Source organism: Pongo abelii, chromosome 13, assembly GCF_028885655.2.
Source record: "Pongo abelii isolate AG06213 chromosome 13, NHGRI_mPonAbe1-v2.0_pri, whole genome shotgun sequence".
Classification (NCBI taxonomy): Eukaryota; Metazoa; Chordata; class Mammalia; order Primates; family Hominidae; genus Pongo; species Pongo abelii.
This window is the reverse complement of record NC_071998.2, coordinates 18626495-18649371: the sequence shown is the minus strand read 5'-3', so window position 1 is coordinate 18649371 and position 22877 is coordinate 18626495. Positions and strand designations below refer to the sequence as shown.

Genomic DNA, 22877 nt, shown 5'->3' with positions numbered 1-22877 from the left:
TTAATGTTCAGAACGTGTTAGGTTAGGCTTCTTGACACGGATGCCCATTGGCCAAACCCATCTTTGTATTTGTATCTGAGTAACGCATCTCCAACAAAGCCAACTTCAATAACCAGGTCTTTTTTCTTTTTCCTGTTGAGCAGCACTTAAATGTCAGTTTCTCCATGGACAGAAACTTTAGGTAGAGGGCTGTTCCATTTATCTCCTTCCTCTTTTCATTTCCTTTTCATCTTGTCAAAGGAAGCTGCGCTCTGTGGAGCCTTGTTATCACTCTTCCCTTTGGTGTTTCCTTTTTCATGTATCTTGATGGTATTTTTCATTTTTATGATCTCAGCAGGGTGCTATTCATAGTAAAACTTAAGACTTCAAATCCATCTTTTTTTTTTTTTCTCCTTTACCTTCTTGGAAAGTTCATGGGCTTCACAGCTGTTTTTCCCCTTTTCTCATGCTAACCTAAGTGATGTATTCATTGTGTGGCCTGGTGACACACAGTCAGAGATATTTTCAGGTTTTGGTCCTGCAACCCATGAGCCAACTCCTCCAGCACATAACATTATGGAAAGAAAACATTTTTACAACAATACGAATAAATATTCCCATGATGTGCTGCTGAGATACACTGACAACTAAACATGAGCTTTCCCTTTAACCCCAACTTAGATATTTCAAACTTTAAACATTGAAAGAAGTTTATTAACTGATTTGGAAGTATTTCCAGTTGATTAGGGAATAGATCATTAGGGATTGCCATTGCAAAATAATTGGTCTCCTGTGGATAACAACACCAAAAACACGTGAGATATATGAATTCTGATTTCCATGTAAAAATAGAAAGTTATTTTATTTCATATAAAAATGAAACAACTATGTCCCATGAGGCATATTTACTTTATAACTTTTTATGCATAATAAAAATTACTATGTTAGGCTGGGTAAGGTGGCTCATGCCTGTAATCCCAGCACTTTGGGAGGCCGAGGTGAGTGTATCGTCTGAGGTCAGGAGTTTGAGACCAGCCTGGCCAATGTGGCAAAACCCTGTCTCTACTAAAAAAAATTAGCTGGGTGTGGTGGCACACACCTGTAGTCCCAGCTACTTGGGAGGCTGAGGCAGGAGAATGGCTTGAACACATGAGGCAGAGGTTGCAGTGAGCCAAGATTGTACCACTGCACTCCAGCCTGGGTGACAGAGCAAGACTGCATCTCAAAAAAAAAAAAAAAAAAAAAAGTGCACCTGTGGTCCTAGCGCTTTGGGAGGCCAAGGTGGGCGGATCATGAGGTTGGGAGATCGAGACCATCCTGGTTAACATGGTGAAACCCTGTCTCTACTAAAAATACAAAAAATTAGCCAGGCATCGTGGTGGGCACCTGTAGTCCCAGGTACTCGGGAGGCTGAGGCAGGAGAACGGCATGAACTCAGGAGGCAGAGCTTGCAGTGAGCCAAGATCATGCCACTGCACTCCAGTCTGGGCAACAGAGAGAGACTCCACCTCAAAAAAAAAAAAAAAAAAAACATTGGCCGGGCCCGGTGGCTCACACCTGTAATCCCAGCACTTTGGGAGGTCAAGGCAGGCAGATCACCTGAGGTCAGGAATTCGACACTAGTCTGGCCAACATGGTGAAACCCCGTCTCTAATAAGGGAACAAAAATTAGCTGGGCATGGTGGCGGGCACCTGTAATCCCAGCTACTCAGGAGGCTGAGGCAGGAGAACTGCTTGAACCTGGGAGGCAGAGGCTGCAGTGAGCTGAGATTGCGCTGCTGCACTCCAACCTGGGAGACAAGAGGGAGACTCTGTCTCAAAAAAAATAAATAAATAAAACTAAATTACTATATTACATGGGCAGCTGTTAAAGAACTGATTCTTAAAATATTAGATGAAATGGAGACTTCACATGAATAATTTTTAAATGCAAAAAATAAAATGTCCTTTTTTCTTTCCTTCCCATTAGGCTTCCTTACCATCATGAGGATCTGTGGTTTGTGTTTCTTGGCTAATTCAGTAACATCCACTCCATTATAATAAAGATTTTCTAAACACCCATGAAAGCTTTTACGTGTGAATGCCCGTGATCTTCCAGGTGTCGGAATTCCCCCAAAGCTGATCTTAGAAAGAAAAATGACATAAATAACATTGTTTAGTGATTTTCTGATTACGTGTTTAAAGCATTTATAATTAATAGGTCTAATTCTAATTGTCACAAATCCATTCCCATTATCTTATATTTGCATGCTTGCTTATTCCAAATGAAGTGTTCTATCATAATGGCAGCTGTTAATACCTTTATTTCTGGCACCAGACAGTTTTGAACAAACTTAAAAGGAAGAAGTCAACACACATTTTCTACCATGTTGAAAATTTTTCAGCCATGTAGTAAATTTTACGCTTTGTGGGTCATATGATCTCTTTCGCAACACTCAACTCTGACACGAAGTACCAATGTGGCCACGGACAATACATAAAGAAAGAGAATATGTTCCAATAAAACCTTCTCTTTTGAACAAAAACAGGCTTTTTATTTTAATTAAAAAATGTCCAAACTTGGCCTGATGCCCATAGTTTGCCAACCTCTGCATTAGATATTATCTTTTGCTATTACATGGTTAAAGTAATAAAACTGAATAATCTGGTATAGGACTAGGATCTTCAGTTTAATATTATATGCCAAAGCCACTTATGCCAGTAAATATCAAAGTTTTTCTGGTTTGTTCTGATCCTTCATACACTTTAAGGTGTCCTGTGAAGGACTGGAAGAATAGACGCTACTTAACAGTGTAGCTTAGATACATATGGGCAATGGGTTGCAAAAAGCATTAATGACTTAAAAAATATCAGGAAATTATTTATATGTGAGCATCTGACTTTCTTGTTATTTAATAAATCTATTGGTGTGTATCTTGTTAACTTCTCAAAGTGATCCTAGATAATGCTATGTTGGTGAGGATTGCACCAAGACGAGAAAAAATATCCCCCAGAAATCTGCATAGTCAAACAACGAGTGTAACATACCAGATGAAATTTCAAATGAAATGTATTCAAATGAGTACATTTAATAACATTGCTTGCTACCTTGATATTTCTGCATTTGTGGATTTCCTAAACCTAACACTGACTGTTAACTTCTTTTCAAGGTGGAAAAGATGATCTATTATAATAAACTGACCTATTAGAAGGCATAAACAGTTTCATAGTACCAGGACAGACATACCTATTACTATTAGTCAACTTAGTTATGAATTACTATAAAATGGCATTTCTCTATGCAGCTACCTTCTTTTTCAGGTTATATTTAATTTAAACTATGTATCTATAATAACCTCAGAATTAAGATCCAAGTAACTGGATTCTCCCTTTGCTTGGAAATGATGCGTGTGTTTGTCCACGGTGAAGTTGACCTGCGTGTCGAGGAGCTCGATGAGGACGGAATGCCAGTGCTGGTCGTCCAGCAGGCTGCCCAGGGTGAGGGTCACAGGAGCAACAGGGGAAGACAGCTCAGCATTGTCTTACAGGAGAAAGAAAAAAACAGTTATTTCTGTCCAAAATCACGGCTTCCCTTTTTTAGTTGAGCATCACAGTTTGCATCCAACTTTCCATCTTACGGAGTTGTTTTCTCACTTTCTCCCTATCTTGAACACAATATCCTTACCCTGTTTTTATTTTTTTTAAGTTCAATTCTACACTTTGTTGAAATTTTTCTTAGTATTTTTTCTATTACTCATGACATTTGTAATTACATTGCAAATATTTTCTTTCTTAGAACCTCATTATCAGCATTATCTCATAATTTTATAATGATCTATTCTTGTCTTTATGATATGGATAATCATATATTACATATATATTATACACACGTATGGTGATCTTGCACAGTTTGTCAAAATATATGCTGTTTACAGAAATCATACTTAGGATATGTATGTATTGCATGCATCCATTAGTAATGCTCTTAAACCTTCATTTACATTTGTTCATTGCAGTTCTACTTTGCACTTACTGTCCCAGAGTAACTATCACTTGTGTATTTTTTATTTCTTAAAGGTGTTCTGGTTTAGATGATGAATTATATGGTCATTTTATCTAACTGTGAAAAGACTGAGTACCAACAAATGTAAACAGATTTTTTTTAACTACTGGTATAAAAGTTCAAGTATTTTTTTACCTGAATTAAGAAAAAAGACAAGCTTTCCTTTAATTAATTCCAGAGTAATGTGATTTCCATGTTGTCCTTCTCTGTGAAGTAGAATTCCATTGCTCTGCATGGCTTTAAATTTCAAAGAAATAATGTCTCTTATTGGTTTTAAAGGTTTTTTATCAAGTCTATACAGCAGAGCACTCTGTCCATCAAAATAAACCACCTCAGATTCTAGGAAAGAAGACATTAAAAAGCAATTCTAAATATAAATATGTCATACAGTAGCACACTGAAAATGTGTGCATCAATATGCCACACCACACACACAGACACACATTGTATTTCTAATCCATTCATTGAAGGAAACAACTAACAATAATATATTTTCTGTTGGCATCATGAGTTGATATACGTAATACCCACTGTTAGATTTTTCTAACATTTTCTCCAACTTCATCATCTAGAAATGCTTTTATTAACCTACTCCCAATGGCTCTTATCTTTAGAGCAGCCCATTTCTTCTCATTTTGTTTGATTAAAAACAATCAGGAAAGAAGTTGTATTTCACTACACAAATTCTTTATTTTAAGGTCATTCTTATATTAAATATCAGTGTCACTCAATTTAAATACCTTTGTTCATTCCCAGTAGCTTTGGCTTCTCTTGATTCTTACACATGTACCTACTTTACTAAAGATTTTGTCTGTAAAGATACAGAAACATATCATACTTATTAAATACTGCTTTAGACATGTAATAAATGTATTTTAAATGAGCTGATGTAACATTTTTCTCAACCCCTGGCTAATAGTACTGCTAATAGGTACTGCAATGTGTCAACTTGGCCAGGCCATGGTAAACAGTTTTTGGTTAAACACTAGTCTTGATGTTGCAGTGCAGGTATTTTTTAGAGGTAATCAATATTAAATCAGTAAACATTGAGTAAAGCAGGTTAAACTCTATAATGTGGGTGGGCCTCATCCAATCAGTTGAAGGCTGTAAGAGAAAGAAAGAAAACTGAAGTTCTCTAGGAAAGAAGGAATTTTGCCTCCAGACAACCTTTGGACTCCAGCTGCAATGTCACCTCTTACCTAGGACTTGCCAGTCCCTACAATCAGGCAAGCCAATTCCTTAAAATTCTCTCTCTCCACACGCACGCACGCACGCACGCACGCACGCACGCACACATCCTATTGGTTCTGTTTCTCTGGAGAGCCCTGACTGACAAGGGCACAGAGGTTTTGTTTTCTTGGATGCTTTGTTGAGAGAGCACAGCCTTAACACCTCTGTTTTGGTTCTTCTGCTGTAGCTTGTCAGAACTCCAATGCTGCCACACTCTCTCAGCACTCTGTCAGGGTCTTACAAATTCACTATAAATGTCACATATGTTCAGCTCATCAAAAAACAAGTTGTTTCATTTTATCAGTAATATAAAATAATATTTGATAGTATCTGTCAAAATCACATGAAGAAATTAATATTACCCAGAAAATCTCTTTTTAAAAGTAAAAAGAAAAATAAGCAATTGTCCTTTGAAAAATATATTTATTTAATAAATGAAGATGCATGAAAACCTAGTGAAATATGAAACTATTTGAAGCTGACTAGCTGATGTCATTCAAGCCAATAAGATGGCATTGTTTAATTATATTTAATTTCACAAAAATATTACTAGTACTTTTTGCATGGCTATCCATTTCATTCACATTATCTGAAATATATATAATAAACTGCACTTCAAAAATTGTCCATTTTACATATCATTTTAAAATTTAGAAGTTTGATTTTCTCACATTGGGTTAATGTACTTACAAGGAATTAATGCATCAAGTGCATGATGAATAAACACATTCTGAGTAAAATATGTGTAAACTAAACAATTATTCCTTGTTACATAACTTATTATATGTTCATGATAAAAACAAAACTCTGTCAAATGTAAATGAAGACATCTAAGATTATTATTCCATGGCCATGAACTAAGGGAAACTTGAAAAAGATCGACTACAGACTTTCACATTTTTAGCACTGCCCTAATACTTATAATCATGTCTTTATTTGTTGCTTAAAGAAAATGCTAATATTTGAGCTATTTTTTTTTAGTTGACTAACAAAAAAAGTTTTCTTCCCGAAAAGGTTTTTTCTGGATTATTGCAACCTATACATTTCTTTTTCTCATTCTATGTTTACTGTTACTCTCCAACAGCAGTATTGATCTTCTAAGGCATGTGAAGTACAGTTCCTGAAATGTTTCCCTCAGGCAAATAGAATAGTAAAAAACTTATCAAGTAAAAGAGACATAAAGCAATGACCTTGAAACTCTTGCTCTTTAGCTAATACCTTGATTTTTTCTTTATTGTAATCGCTAGTGCTTGTATCTAGAAATTTAAGAATATACTTATAGCTCATTATGCATATTTTAAAATAAAAGCAGATTAATGAATTGCAAATCAAAACTTTCTAAAAATCATAAAACATTCTATGATTTATGAAGTCAATATATAAAAACATGAAACAAAAAATGATGTTTGGGATGGAAAGCATTGATGTTTGGGATGGAAACAATAATGAGCCCACCAAGATCAGCACTGGAGAGGGACAACTCCCATGTAGTCCCTCTTGAATAAGATCCTCCCACTGCAGAAGCAAAATTTCAAGTCTTGGTCTTCAGAAGTAATGCTAAAAGGTAAACTCTCTTCCCACTTGTCCACAAAAGTCATACTTTTAGCATTTTAAAACACTTGCAAGAGCAAAGAAAAGTTCTCCCAGCTGGTCAGGTGCAGTGGCTCATGCCTGTAATCCCAGCCTTTTGGGAGGCTGATGCGAGCAGATCACTTGGGCCCAAGAGTTGGAGACCAGCCTGGGCAGCATGGCAAGACTGGTCGCACTTGCTTATAGTCCCAGCTACTTGGAAGGGTGAGGTGGGAGGATAGCTTGAGCTCGGGAGGTGGAGGCTGCAGTGAGCAGTGCTTGGGTCACTGCACCCCAGCCTGGGCAAGACAGCAAGACCCCATTTCAAGAAAAAAACAGTTCTCCTACCTAGCCATAATCAATGCAAATATTCCCCTACAATATATATTTGAATAATACGCTAAAATAAAACAATTCCAGTAACACATTTAATATAATCTTTTCTCAGAAACCTGTTGGAGAAAATCCTTTGTATGAAATTCAATTATATAAATAGGAAATGTAGTGGGATACTGGAAAATTAATGTCACTTATTACGTTTACAATAAAATCCAACGTTCCTCAAAGTTTTCAGAATAAAAGCCTTGCTATCCAAAATGAATAAAGAAAACTTAGCTTGTGTTTTAAAACAGAAAGTGCTTTTCTAATTTTATATGAATTTAGTTTATAATTATTGGCTTTATTAATTAAGATTATAGTTTTGATTGCTGAATCTCGATCAGTATTAGCAATGTGGACCCCTGACACGTTAGTCTGTCACCATTAGATCAGGAGCTACATTTTCTAGTACACTAGAGTACGTACTGCATGGGCTTGAATCCTGGTTCCATCCTGGATAAGTTACATAGCCTCTCTGTGCCCCAGTTTCCTCATAAGTAAGAACACATACACTCCTCTCTCACAAGGTCATTGTGAGGGTTAAATGAGTTAATATTTGTACTTTTACAACAGTGCTGGGCACATGGGGTACCCTCAGTGAACGACTGCTTCATTATTATTGTCAGGGCACTGGGCAGAAAAAGAGGTGGAAATGAGTTTAAAATGGCACATAGGGGATATGTAGGAAAGTAGACAGCTTAAAATGATAGCAGATTTAATTTTTGAAGGACCTAGGAAATCTTCAGTTTCCACCAGGAAAAAGAGATTTATAACCATTCATCCACACTTACACAGCTCCTTCTCTGCCAGCCAGCTTGTTCCTGGGCTGACTCACTTCAATCACTGGTGACCTAAATCTTACTCAGAAGTATTAATGTATCTATCTCATTTTCTTGTGTTAGAGGACCACGAGAGTTTTAAAATCATACTTGAAGATTATTGGTACAATTATAATGTCTTTGTCACACTTCCTCAAAGAATACCGGAAAAGCTAAGGACAGATGTGTTCACAAAGTTCCCAAATACAAATTCTCGTAGATGAAGAACTTTGTCATACAAGGAAGAACTGTGTCAGAAGTAATTCTGCTAAAATGTGTTATGTCCTCATTCATACAGCTAATATTCACTGCAAGCCTTCCATATGCTAGGTGAAAGATAAAGATGCAGAAGGCAATGAGTTACTTTTAAGGAGCCCACAGTCTAGAAACGAGGTCATATAATCCTGAAATATGATTGTTTCTGCCACATTCACAGCGATGCTTCTGTAAACAGGCATCTGGTCCAGAAGGACTTCTAAGAAAGGATAAGGAAGGAATCTACTTGCTTTAGACTACTGGAAAGTATGACGTCTCTGAAAAGCTAAGACATAAGTAATTTTGAGTTGCTATTTCCCTTATTTCCTTACACCATATTTTACCTTCACATTTTACTTTTATTAGAAACAGAGACTCACTCCGTTGCCCATGCTGTAGTGCAGTGGTACCTTCATAGCTCACTGCAGCCTTGAACTCCTGGGCTCGAGTGATCCTCCAGCCTCAGCCTCCCAAGTAGCTGGGATTACAGGCATGCACTACAATGCCTGGCTAATTTCAAGAGATGAGGGTCTCACTATGATGCCAAGGCTGGTCTTGAATTCCTGGGCTCAAGCAATCTGCCCGCCTCAGCTTCACAAAGTGCTGGGATTACAGGCATAAGCCACCCCGCCTGGCCTACTTTCACATTTTTCACACCCAGAATGTACTCTTAATTCTGGCTTCTCTTTACTACTTTTCTGCTTCTCACTGTCATTCTAAGCACAGGCATGTCTCATCCCCATCCTACCTTGCACCACCTTTTCAGGGGAAACATCAACATTGAGAGAAAAACATTGCTTGAAAACAGCAAGATTCTATAGGGTGCAAACACTGATGTCTTACAAAAGAAAAAAAAAAAAACACGATTCCACAGAAATTTTCTTAAAGTGTTCTATCAACCACCCTCACTCAGATTAACAACTAGGAGTGATCACTTGGAGACTTTAGAACGTGAGCCTCAACCAGACCAGGAATCAGGATTTCGGTGGTTGAGACCCAGGGGTCTGCATATTTAATAAGCTAACTAGGTAGCTGTGATGCACACGAAGGCTTCAAGATGATTTATCAAGGATAATGGGCAAATTACAGAGGTTTACTCTCTAAATAAACTGAATATTAATTCCAATATGGGGTGAGGCACAGTGGCTCACACTGTAATTCCAGCACTTTAGGAGGCAAAGGCAGGCGGATCATTTGAGGTCAGGAGTTCAAGACCAGCCTGGGCAACATGGTAAAATTTCTACTAAAAATACAAAAAAATCAGCTGGGTGTAGTGGTGCATGCCTGTGATCTCAGCTACTTAGGAGGCTGAGGTGGAAGAATAGCTTGAACCCAGGAGGCAGAGTTTGCAGTGAGCCGGGACTGCTCCACTGCACTCCAGCCTGGGCAACAGAGACTCCCTCTCAAAAAAACAGCAAAAAACCCCACAATTCCAATATGCAAACACGACTATCATTTTCATAGAGTTATAATTTATATTCAATAAATTTAAGGTTACAGTTCAATGAGTTTTAACAAATATATATACCTAGGTTATTGCCAAAAAATCAAGGTGTAGGCAATTTCATATCAACTCACTAATTGCCATTTGTATCAAACATCCAACACTGTCACCCAGACCGAGACCCAGGAAACCAATTATCTACATTCTGTAACTACAGATTAGTTTTGTCAGTTCCAAAATTTCATAAAATTGTATCGTGTATGTATTCTTTTGTGTCTGCGTTCCTTGCTAAGTGTAACGTTTTTGAGATACACACATACTGTTGCATATATCAACAGTCTGTTCTTTCTCATTGCTTGGGGTATTCAACTGTTTGACACTTGTTTATCCATTTACCTGCTGATAGACATTTGAACTGTTTCCGGGTTTAAACTCTTATAAATAAAGCTGCTAGGAACATTCACACATACACCTTTATGTTGCCATATGCATTCATTTCTCCCAGGTAAATACACGGGAGTGGAATTGCTGAGTTATATATTAAATGTATATTTAGCTTAAAAGAATGCCAAATTGTTTTCCAAAGTGATAGTATCATTTTCACATTTCCCACCAGCAATGTATGAGAATTCCATATCTTTGCCAAACACTTGGTGTTTCCACCCTTTTTAATTTTAGCCATTCTGCTAGGTGTATAGTGGTTTCTCATTGTGATTTTATTTCTCTAAAGACTAGTGACGATTCATTTTAATATAATAATAAGTTAGAATAGATGTATTGGGATTCTGTAGATCAATTCAGGGAGGATGATAAGAATATTGAATCCTGCAATCAATGAATACACAAAGCTTTCCTAGGAAATATTTGCCTTTATTCACTCACATATTTTCTTTCCTTCTGGGCATAATAAGAGGAACTTAGGGAAAACAGGCCTCGGTTCTACATTCTCAGTAAAGGCCTTGATCTCTCTCTTTAATTTTCATGCATGATCTTTCCTCTCTGTTTCTTTTCTTTCCTCTCTCTTTTCTCTCTCCCATTCCCTGGTAACGATAGTTGATTGCACAGAGTCTGGAATCCTCTGTGAGGAGGTTCACATTCCAATTCTTCAACTTACTTATTTCTGATGGACATGGATTTACTTTTTCATCTTATTTTGAGTTTCTATTTATTTTACTTTTTTATTAAAAATTTTTCTTTTTTTGAGACAGGGTCTGACTCTGCCACCCAGGCTGGAGTGCAGTGGCATGATCTTGGCTCACTGCAGCCTTGACCTCCCTGGGATCAAGCGATCCTCACACCTCAGCCTACTGAGTAGCTGGGACTACAGGCACCCACCAGCATGTCCAGATAATTTTTGTATTTTTTGTAGAGATGGAGTTTTGCTATGTTGCCCAGGCTGGGCAATCAAGCAATCTGCCTGCCTTGGCCTCCTAAAGTGCTGGGATTACAGGCATGAGCCACTGTGACCAGCTTTATTTATTTTGAAAAAATATGTGTTGAAATTTAATTAGCACTTCAGTGTTTTACAGAAAAATAATTTTCCAAAATATTAAGTAGATTGTATTATAAACACATTATTATAGGAAAAAATTATATACACTTTGTTTACTTCAATACATTTCCCATGGCATTAAAAGAAATGTAGTTATATTTTCAGTTATGACAAGCAAACATTCAGAAGACTACACTTCCTACCAAGGACAAGTAGAAAATATGTATCAAGTAAAGTTTAAATAATCTTCTTGAAAGTTTTAAAGATCTACTAGGACTGCCAGGGTTTGAGAATGTAAAGATCTTAGAAGACAAGCTCAGAACACTCTTTCTGCTTTTACCCTTGAAGCACTGGTCAGCTCCCAAGGAGCAATGGGCAAGAGACAAGGTGGCCAAGCAGAAAGTGACAGGACAGCTATGAGGCTGGGTCACGAAGCAGGGGTCTCTGCAGACTCATCATAATTAGGAGTCAGATGGCAGAATTCAGAGATTTTCAAAAAAACGTTTTGGTAAAGGCCCTCAAATCTCAGTTGGGACTAGTGAAGCATTGTACTCCAGATATAAGATACCAACTAGGCCTCATGGGGACTGAGACGCTGCACTGAGTCAGCTAAATGCTTATTTGAATTAATATCTGTGCCTAACCTAGAAGCCTATCAGAGGCTGTGGTGGGGATTCACTGGCGGATCACTTGCTCTTCTCTAGCCTCTACAAATTTCTGTCCAACATGTCCAGAATTCAGTCAAAATTATCAGACATCAAAACAGAAACAAAAACCAGACAATGGAAAAGATCAAGAGATAATCCAGATATTGAAGTTAACGAAAAATCTTTAAAATAACTGTAATTAATATTTCCAGGAAAATAGAAAGCAAGATAAGGAATTTCACTAGGATACATGAACAGAAATTCCCAAACTGAAAATCGCAATAACTAAAATTAATAGCTCATTGGCATATTCAACAACAGATTGGTCACAGCAGAAGATCTGATTAGTAGCATAGAAGATAAAGCAGTACACAATATCCAGACTGCAGCATAAATAGAAAGAAAGGATGAAAGAGGAGAGGGAGAGAGAGAAGCAGGAGGAGGCAGGAAGAGAGAGACAAAGAAAGAAAATAAGATACAAACATCTCAGACAGATGTAACTGGAGTCTCAGAAAGGAGGAAAGGAAATGCGAGACAGAGGCAATATTGTGAAGAAATAACAGTGAAGAATTACCCAATCTAATAATCAATTCATAGAAAAAGGAAATTTAGTGAAATCCAAAGAGGACAAATTCAATAAAAACTAAAATAGCCACATCAAGGCAAAACTGCTGAAAATCAAAGACAAAGAATAAATTCTCAAAAGTAACCAGAACAAAAATACACATTTCCCTTATAGGATAAAAATCAATTACCTATTGATTTCTTAATAAATATCATGAAAACAATAGAATGCCATCTTTAAAAGGCCGAAAGAAAATAACTACAGACCGTGTTCTCCAGCAAGCTGAAACAGCCTTCAGAAGTTCATATAAAATAAAGACAATTTTCAAGCAAACAAAAGCTATATGACAATTTATTACCAGTAGAACTGGGCTAAGACAAATATTAAAAGGGGTCTTTCTAGCTGAAAGAATTTGATTCAGAAAGAGCATGAAAATGCAGAGAAAGTAAATATATGAGTAAATTCAAGTGAATACTGATTGCCAAAAAAATTATATTAAATTTTGTGATTAAAAATATATGTACACATATACACATGTATCTATGAAACTAAAATGTGTCAACATAGCACACACGGTGGGACGAGTTTAACTAACATAAGTTGTACTTAAATCCTAGTATTGTTTGGAAAGTGATAAAAGTAGTAGCTCGAGTACCTAGGAGAACAAAATTAGAACAGCAAACAATAGTGGAAAAACTGGAAAAATTAAACTTCATTAACCCAAAAGAAGACGAGAGAAAAAGGAGTATAAAACAAGTGAACCAAATATAAAACAGAGAGTAACATGTCAGCTACAATTTCACATATATCAGTAATAACATTTAATATAAGTGGACTAAATATACCAACTAAAACTCAATGATTTCCAGATTCAGTTTAAATAATAAAGAAAGAGTCCTTACATATGAAGATAAAAAGTTTGAAAGTAAAGAATGGAAAAAGATAGTCCATGAAAACACTAACCAAAAGAAATCTGGTATAGCTATACACTACTATCATCAGAGAATGCAGACTTACAGGCAGGAGGTATTATTAGAAATAAACAAGGATATTTCATAATTACAAAAAATCAATTTTAAGGAAGATAAAACAATTCCCAATCTATAAGCATTTAATGAAACAGCTTCAAAATATGTAAAGCATGTATCTCTTTTCATTTTACTGGAATTCATAGATCAGGCGTGCTTATTAATGGTAGACACAAAGGAGGACAGTAGATACACTGTAGAGTTGACTCTGCCTACCGTTAGCCCAAGGAAGTCACTGGCCGGCTCAAAAATCAGGGGGCAGGGAAGCATACGCCACTCACAGGCGCTGGCAAGGGACAGGTGCAGAATTGGTGCCAGTGATGCAAACCAGCACAGCGTGTATATGTAAAAGTGATAGAACAATTAAAGGAACTTTACAGAGGTAGGTAGTTCTAACTTCATTAGAACACCAATGAAGAAATACAAACTTCGACCATCTCAGGAGTTATGAAAATTTCCCATGTCTCAAATTCTAATCAAGGACAGGTAAAATTTTGGAAGGGAGAAAATAAAATTTGCTTCTTTTGTCCAGTCACTATTTGTTTTGTTTTACTGGAAACCTCCACTTGCCGTCTGTTGTTCCTACAGAAACCAGGACAGCACTCAGTTAATCCAGATGACGCTGCAAATATTCAACTGTATTTGATCTACAAAACTGGCAAATATATGGTTCAACCAATTATAAGTGACGCTAGAATGATGAATAAGAAAAGGACTGATTGGTAATAGCATAGCTATGTAAGACAGAGTCTGAATGACATATAAAATTATTTGAAAACTAAGTTATAAGAAAATGTAACAGAATATGCATGAATAAAGAATTACCTGTGACTAATAAAAAATGATTTTCACTTGGGACATTATAAAAGAAATCTTCGTGAAAAGAACATTTTAGAATTCTGTTAATTATCTGGGCTGTGCTCCAAGTATTAAAATTTTAAAAAACAATCCACAACTCTCAGACCCCCTCCCCCACCAAATTTTCCACCATTAAGGGACAAAAAAAGTGGCGAAGCAAGCTCTTCTTGGTTATTTATGAAGTCAACCTTGAATACTAACCTTTTTCTTTTTTCTTCATGAATTATTGCCCGTGACTTACAAAGGAATAGAAGCCCAATCTCAGTTTAACAGAAACATGAATCAGACAAAAGCCATGTTTGAGTGTTATCTAATGAAAATACTAAAACACTAGCACGGAGTAGAATGTAAGCCCTTAAAATCTGCACTAGTGGACTGGGAATTAAAGAGATGGAAAGGAGACTAACCACTTGAGAAAACAACAGGTAGAGGACCGTTCTATTTTTTGCATTAATATCAAAGAAAGTGGAGTGATTTAAAGAACTCTGAAATTGAGGATAATTAAAGCTGGCATGATAAAAAGGAGGAAGGCACAGAATCAAAAACTAAATGTTTATATACAATAAAATGCAGCTTGATGTCGTCTCTCTGAAAGTAGAAAAGGAGCAGCTGCCATCAATAAATATAGCAATATATCAAAACAAGTATCAATATAATGATCCTTTATAAAACCTCGGCAGTTATTACCCATCAAGAACATGGAATTGGTAGTCAGAGGACTGGAGTCCTCTCCCTGTCTCTGGTGATTATTTGTAGCTCCTGCACTGCCGGCCCTTGGTGTGGCTTCTCAGATTGCTCACTTGGAATATCTAGGTGTTAATAACTGCCTTTCTACTACATAAAGACGCATCAAATATCAGATGGAAGAATGGAAACATAACTGTAAAATCTTATATTTGCTATTTTTACTAGAGTTATTACAATTTTTAATACTACACTTTATAACAATATAATCTCCAAGATACCTGCCTTACCTGGATGGCTAGTGTAAGAGAGAAATAAATATCTGAAATTTAGATTCATTATTCAGATTTTATTATCATCTGTCAGACTTTTTTTCTGAACTGCTTCATTCATTCATTCACTCAATGCAAAGCTATGGTGTACTTAGTATGTTCCTGGCTCTGTATTAGGTGCTGATGTTACAGCAATGAATGTACCTTACCCTAGTGTAGCCTGAAGTCTAATGAGAAAAAAGGAAATTAGGCCTCTAATAAGACAGATACAGATACACTACAAAAAGTGACTATAGCACATGAAGTCATACTATAGGCTTCCTGGGAACTTATAATGAGGAACCAAATGTAGAGTGAGGGCCTAGGAACCGTCATTTAAACTAAGATCCAAAGGAGGAAAAGGAAATAGCCAGTTGAGAACATGGGGAAGGAGCATTTCAAGCAGAGGAGACCACAGGCGTAAAGGCTTTGAGTCAGTAAAAAGCTGGATACAATTGACAGTGGACAGGTAGCAGGTGACGGCAGCAAGAGGTGGCACTGGAGAGTTATTCAGGGACAAGCTCCTTCAGGCCTTGCTGGGAGTCTGGATGTTATTTTAGGAACAATGGAAAGCCACTGATGGTATTAAACAGGGACGTAATTGTATCAGTTCTGCATTTTTAAAAGGTAACTTGAGTTGCAGTGTGGAGAATATAATGTAGTCAGCTATCAACAGAGACAGGATGACCTAAACTTGGAAGGCAATTTCCATAATCTGTGGGACACCAAGTTTAGATTAAGTCGGTAGTAGAGCTGGAGAGAGATGAAATCATGCAAGGTGTAACTTGGAGGGAAGAATACAGAATTTCGTGACTCGCTAGACATGGATGGCAAGAGAGATAGATGCGTCAAGGACTCATAGGGTTCTGGCCTAAGATTCTGGGAGTTCCCCTTTGTTCTTGAGAGATGCCCTCGAAGGCCTGGACAGGCAGTACAGCATAGGGAATTTATTTTTCTGTCTAAGGCCTCTGGGAAACAATCCTAGTGTCTTGGGTGTGGCTTTAAGCATGTTTCAACAATTGAGTTTGAACAATCGAATGTGCATGCTTTTCCAGGAATCATCCTGATTATTGTGTGGACTAAAAACTGGAAAGGTCAAGACCAGAGACAAATAGCTGATTTAGGAGGCTGGTGCTCATTTAGGCTAAACTGGAGGGAGAGAAAGAAATTCAAAACATTTAGGAGATAGAATCAGGTTTCAGTCAATAGGTGGCTGTTGGTATCGTTTTATAAGATGGAAGACAAAGGAAAATGAGCAGATAGACAACTGAGTTTTAAGTGCTCACAGGGCCAGTGAAGAGAGGTTTGTACCAGAGGTTGGAACTCCTCAGAGTAGGTTGCGGATACGTATTTGGAAGTTATCAGCCAGTGTGTAAATGCTACTGAAAACTCATGGAAGTGGATAAAAGCTCAGAGAGAGCTTGGGAGCAGGATAAAAGACCTAGAACCAATCTGTGGATAATGTTAGCCTTTAAGGAGTGGCAAGAAGAGTAGCATGCAAAGGTGCATGGAAAACCAGGAGAATACAGCTGTCAAGAAGGGCCCGAGGCCATCTGTGCTCATGGCTTTATTCTGCAGTTGAGCAGCAACTCTGGGAGAACCTACAACCTATCCCCAGGCTAGAAGTGGAAATAGAGATAAATGCATAGAGTAAGCCAGGAGTCTGTGAAAACACACACAGTTTAAAGGAATAATGAATCTATTATTGTAAATGAAGTGTAGAAAAGCTAATAACACTAGGGCTGGGCAGTCCCAGGTATTCAGGAGGCTGAGGTGGAGGATCGATGGAGCCCAGGGGTGCTCTATGATGATCAGGTGTCTGAACAAATTTTAGCATCAAATGGTGATCTCTCTGAGCGGAGGACCACCAGGTTGCTTAAGGAAGAGTGAACTAGCCCAGCTCCCAAATGAAGCAGGTCAAGACTCCCGTGCTGATCAGCAGTGGGATTGTGCCTGTAGCCACTGCACTCCAGCCTGGGCAACATAGTGAGAACTTGCCTCTTAAAATAAAAAAAGATAAATTGATAAATACATAAATAAATAAATGGGAAGAGATGCTGCATGGCAGGGATATCATAAGTCATTATAAGCAACGTTCTAGAAAACAAGCAGGACAGTGGAAATACAAAGGAAAATACTGAAACTACCATTATTAACATAAGTCATAAAGGATTGTATTACTGTCAACGACAAAAATAAAATCCCCATACTTGAACAATTCCTCTTCTAAGGAAAAAAAGACAACGTAGATGTCCTCTTGTTCTAAAGAATTACTTTTAGCTAGTTAGCAGGGGTCACATATTATCTGTCTGCATGTTTGGGATTTTTTACTAGGAGTCCCTTATGGCCAACAGCATATGTTTACAGAAGTTAACGGTGCCAGCAGATTGCATGGCAGCTGCATCGCCCACCGGCCCTTCCTGGAATCGGGCACGGGGCTTTGATCTTCCTGATACTAACCTCCAGCCCAAGGAAGTGGAGTAATATCTCTTCATGAAGGAACATCAAGCTAATGGCAAATCGGCATCAAAGAGCATGTTCCACTTTGAAGTCAGTAAACCTGAAGTTGTTTCAGAGTAATGAGAGGAGAAGGTAATTTCACAGCATCAAAGAGAGATTCTAAATATCAGACATCTTAGCCATTGAAACAGAGAGCACAGTTATAGGTCCCAGAAAACACAGGGATGGAAGGAGATGAACAATAAGAGGACGGAAAAAGACTGTTCGTAAAGCAACACCATTATATTTAGCCCCATAGAAATGTAAACACTAAAAAACAGAGGCAGAGTTAGGAAATGAACTAGGTTGTACAGGGGTTAAGTAATAAAATGGAAATAATAGTATCCGAGACATTAAGTGCTACATGAATGACAGATGTTGTTATCATGGTTTAGAAAATTAATATTCTGCAGGGCTAAAGCTGTGAGTAGGCAGAGAATGGGAGTGACTGTGTGTAAATAGTGTGATATGAACATCTGGCCGGACCCAAATTGAAGCCACTTAAGACATTTCCATCCAGGCTGCTCTTTGCCTTGTTTTCCAGTTTTATACAGGAGTATTTTTAAATTTTACTCCATTTTGACAATAATTTAAAACATTTTTGTGATAATGTAAAGAAAGAATACAAGTATGTTCTAGATCATCAAGTGGCAACTGTGTCACTGAGTACCACCAAATAATTTCACGGCCGGCTTTTTGTTTGTGTTATATTCATGTCGGCCCCATCCTTTCTACTTTTATAACAAGGAATAGGTGAGAAAAGAGGCTGAGTAAACACAGGTTCCCACCAAGTAAAGATCAAGTGAGGCGACAGCACGGTGTGCAAAAGAGGACGTCAGCAGAGAAAAACACAGAGAACCAAGAGATTGCGAGAAATCACACCCTGTCCCCAGCACCGCTCCTGCTTTCCCAGACAGCGTGTCATCTCAGCTTCAGAAAAACAGCATCATCTGTTGTTAGTTTGAATTGTATTCATTTCATTACAAGCCTACCATATTGCAAGTACTTTGCTAAACTCTGGGAATCTAAAGACAGGTAAGTTTCAGTTCAGGTCCACCACTAAATTCAACTACAAAAGACAGTAGCTACAGTCCATATTGTCACGGGGAGACACTAGAGCGTTTCCATAAAAACCAGTTCTGCTTGCCCAGCTATTTAAAAAGACAGAAAAAGTCAAGTTCAACATTTCATGCCGACATTGGCTTTTACAGTTTGGCTTTGACAGAATCTCATGCTGACCTTGATTTCACACAGGGAGTAAAGGCCACTTACTATATGCACATCCGTACACTTCGATCCGCATCCCAATCCTGCCCCTGGGGTTCCAGGCTAAAGGGAGAAAGCGCAGGAACCTGGCTTCAAAGGGAGGCTGGAGTCTGTAGTGCACCACACTGTCTGCATTTGTGTTTCCTGGAAAACCCTAGGAGAAAACAGAGAAAGGGATCAATGTATCTGCAGGACGTACCATCTTCATGTCGTCACCTCTCATGGCAATGAGCAATGTATGCTCGCTTTGCTAATATGCAAAAAGCTGCTGTTTTAAAGGAAACACTGCTAATGGTTAACAAGGATGTGACAATGTCTCCAGTCCCTGAATTCGTCACCATTGTCTACGTTTTCTTTATTTACAAGGTAGTTTAAATTTCATCCACATCATTAAAATGACTATAAACATGGCAACTTCTATGAAGTTCACTTTTCTAAAATGCTATCCCACAGATTCCTCCCTAATCAAGTGGTAAAGATGCTCACAAAAAGCCACATCACATGGCAGGGCAATCAAGCACCATGGTAACATGCAAAGGATCTGCAGTGAGAATCCTGGAATCTGCAATTAGAGAGTTGGAAGGGACCTAGACATGATTCCAGCCCCACACCCTTAATTTATAAACGAGAAACTACAGTCTAGGAAGAAGAAAGGACACTCTGGAGGTAGGACGGCTATCATAGAGTGTGGGCAGGACTACATCTGGCTTTTATTTCAATGGCAGCATTGATTCCATGTTATCAGGCTGAATCCACTTCACAGTGAACACAGCTCCATGCACCTGTGGCCTGCTTCCTGGGGGTGTCAAGGGGAGCACACTGCCACCGTCTGCTCCAGGGCAAAGGGGCTTTCACTCTTCACTCCATCTTGCTATCTGAACATTGGGAAGGATCAGAGTGCAAGCAAACAAAGTTGTTTTAGATATTTTTTCACTGTTTTCAGATTTTTAAGAATATGGCATGTGTGAGAACAAGGAAAGGGTTAATGCTCTTTTTTGCACTAGAAGTGCTATCACCTAACATGACTGGGGCACAGAGTTAATATTTATGTATGGCACAGGCCAGCAGTTAGTTCAATCAAGAATCAACAATGTTTCCTGCCTAGTTATTTTGCTTTACTAAAGAATGTACCAGGCTTAGGGCTGGCGCATTGGCTCACACCTGTAATCCCAGCACTTTGGGAGGCTGAGGCGGGTGGATCATGAGGTCAGGAGATCGAGACCATCCTGGCTAACATGGTGAAACCCCCTCTACTAAAAATGCGAAAAAAAATTATCCAGGCATGGTGGCGGGCACCTGTAGTCTCAGCTACTCAGGAGGCTGAGGCAGGAGAATGGTGTGAACCCGGGAGGCGGAGGTTGCAGTGAGCCGAGATTGTGCCACTGCACTCCAGCCTGGGCAACAGAGCAAGACTCCGTCTCAAAAAAAAAAAAAAAAAAAAGAGAGAGAGAATGTACCAGGCTTAACAACAAAACAAATAGAATAAAGAGCAGCCTGCCTTGTATCAGACCACCAATGGGTGTCCCTGGGTATAAACACATGGAAATAAAAATATAGGAAATGCCTTAGTGAATGTGGTCAATTTTAAATGCTAGTGTAGATGTCAGACTTGGTAATAGTTCGTCTATTGCTAATTCATGGCAATTCTGAGATAATCATTTCATATTTTGTCCATATCTGCAGAGAAAATGGGAAAAGCTGAAAGGAGAGGCGACAACTGACCCTATGGGGAGGAGCTTTATATTCAAATGAGGACACCTCCTGGCATCTCTGGATGGAGCTCCAAATTCATTATAGTATTACTTAAAGGATTTTATTAAAAGACCAAACCATACTGCACTTGTGGTTGAATGCTTTTATCAGAGATGAATCTTACCATGTGTTAGGACAGGCTGACAGTGGCTCCCAAAGGTATGTCTATGCCCCAATCCCGGGACCCTGTGAAGGTTACTTCAGAAGGTAAAGTTCTCCAGATGTGATCAAAGACCCTGAGATGAGGAAATTATCTTGAATTATCTGGCTGGGTCTTAAATACCATCAGAACTGCCCTTGTAAGAGAGATAAAGGTGAGGATGAGCAGAGCCCCACACAAAAGAGAAGAGGGTGTGAAAACGGAGGCAGAGGCCAGAGTGAGGCACCCACAAGATGAGGCATGCAGGCAAACACACGAAGCCGGAAGAAACGAAGAATGGATGTCCCCCTAGAGCCTCCGTAGGGAGCGTGGCCCATCTTGATTTTGGACTAGGGATACTGATGTGGAACTTCTGGTCTCCAGACTATGACAGAATAAATTCTGTTGCTTTAAGTCATCCAGTTTGTGGGCATTTCTCACAAGGACCATAGGAAACGAACACACTGTTTATATGGAATTGCATATTGGATATTTTAGGGGAAATGCAGGAGAGTTCCACTGAAAATAGGATTAACATCCCTTTGAATCGCACAAATACCCAATTCCTTCTGAGAAGGGCTTCGTGATGCTAAGCCACTCTGCCAGCCTGTGGCTCTACCCATGCTTGCAGCTGCACTTGCTCCTCACTGTGAAAGGAGCTAACCACTGTGTCGGTGGAACCCAAGGATGGAAGGAGAGGGGAAGGGGCCGCTGAACTGCTAATATGAGGGGACGGCACCTTAACCAGCTTTGAATTATCAGAAAAACACAAAGCCTACTATTAAAGAGTTCAACAGATGGTTACTGTGTTATCACAGATGTATAGAAAATCTCTTTGTTCTAAAAAAAAAAAAAAAAAAGAAAAAAGATTCCTGTCCTTTCTCAGACTGTCTGGACTAGGTCAAATTCACTAACTCCACAGCAGCAGGCTTCTCTCTGATTCCACACATTGAGTCAGTAGGGAGGACAGCCTCGGGAATCAAATCACAAACAGGGAAGGGAGTGCCCATACCTTCTTCAGGCCATGTCTGGATGTTCATCTGGATACAGGGCTATTCCATTCTTCCCATTTTATCACCTGTCTTTTCAGTTCTTAATGTACCTTAACATTATCTTAATGAGAGGTTACATAAAGCCTTTATTTAGAAGGTACTGAAAGTTCATCTTGTTATAAATCTGAATTGATCTATGCATTGCTATCTAAAGGGAATGCTTCAGAAAAAGCACATTTTACTCACCGTGAACATAAGCAGTGATGGTCGATGTAAAAATCTACTTTTTTCCACATAAAAACTTCTGTTTTACATGGTCTTGATCTCCATTCGATTATCTTCAGTCACTGCCTTCCCTACATCTCACTCCATGGGGTCTGAAGGGGGCTCACCCTACCACCTGGGGCCAGCACGGGGACACGACTCAGGCCTGGCAACTGAACGCCATGCCTGTCCTACTGCAAAGGACTGGTTCCAGTATGGTCAGGAAGCCCACGCTGAATGAGAGCAGAACCTGGGACTTTCGGCTTGAACTCTTGGGAGAAATACCCATTCATTCATTCAACAAATATTTGTTGAAAATCTATACCATGCCAGGTGTTCCCCTATGTTCTGGGGATATAACCATAAACAACAGAAAAAGTCTCTGCTCCTGTGAAGCTTATCCTACTGAGTAGAATAAACAAATAAAGGCATAATATCTGTAGAACTCAACATTGCTAAGAACAGAAATAAAGAAAAACAGTCACGCTTCTAAGCTGGCAAACGGTATGCCTGAAGCTATGGCATAGACGGAGCTGCCCAAGAATGAGGCCAGTTGTAGACAAAAATAAAACTGCAAGAAGGAAAGAGGCAGACTGCTGATGAAAGAATCTGATTACCTAAATTCAGCCTGGCTTCAATCAAGTGGTCACTTTAATTTCCTTTAT

General features: G+C 38.6%; 1 protein-coding gene across 1 annotated transcript; it reads right to left on the bottom strand.

Annotated features, from left to right (window-relative positions):
• Window positions 1–370: 370 nt before the first annotated feature.
• On the bottom strand, window positions 371–21294 carry LOC134759820 (contactin-associated protein-like 3). The gene is made up of 5 exons (XM_063714613.1): window positions 21208–21294; window positions 19072–19219; window positions 4157–4360; window positions 3315–3499; window positions 371–2102 (listed from the first exon to the last, which is right to left on the bottom strand). Exons 1-5 carry the CDS (start codon window positions 21292–21294, stop codon window positions 1827–1829), a joined length of 900 nt encoding a protein of 299 aa, XP_063570683.1. The 3' UTR covers window positions 371–1826.
• Between the last annotated feature and the right edge of the window lie 1583 nt (window positions 21295–22877).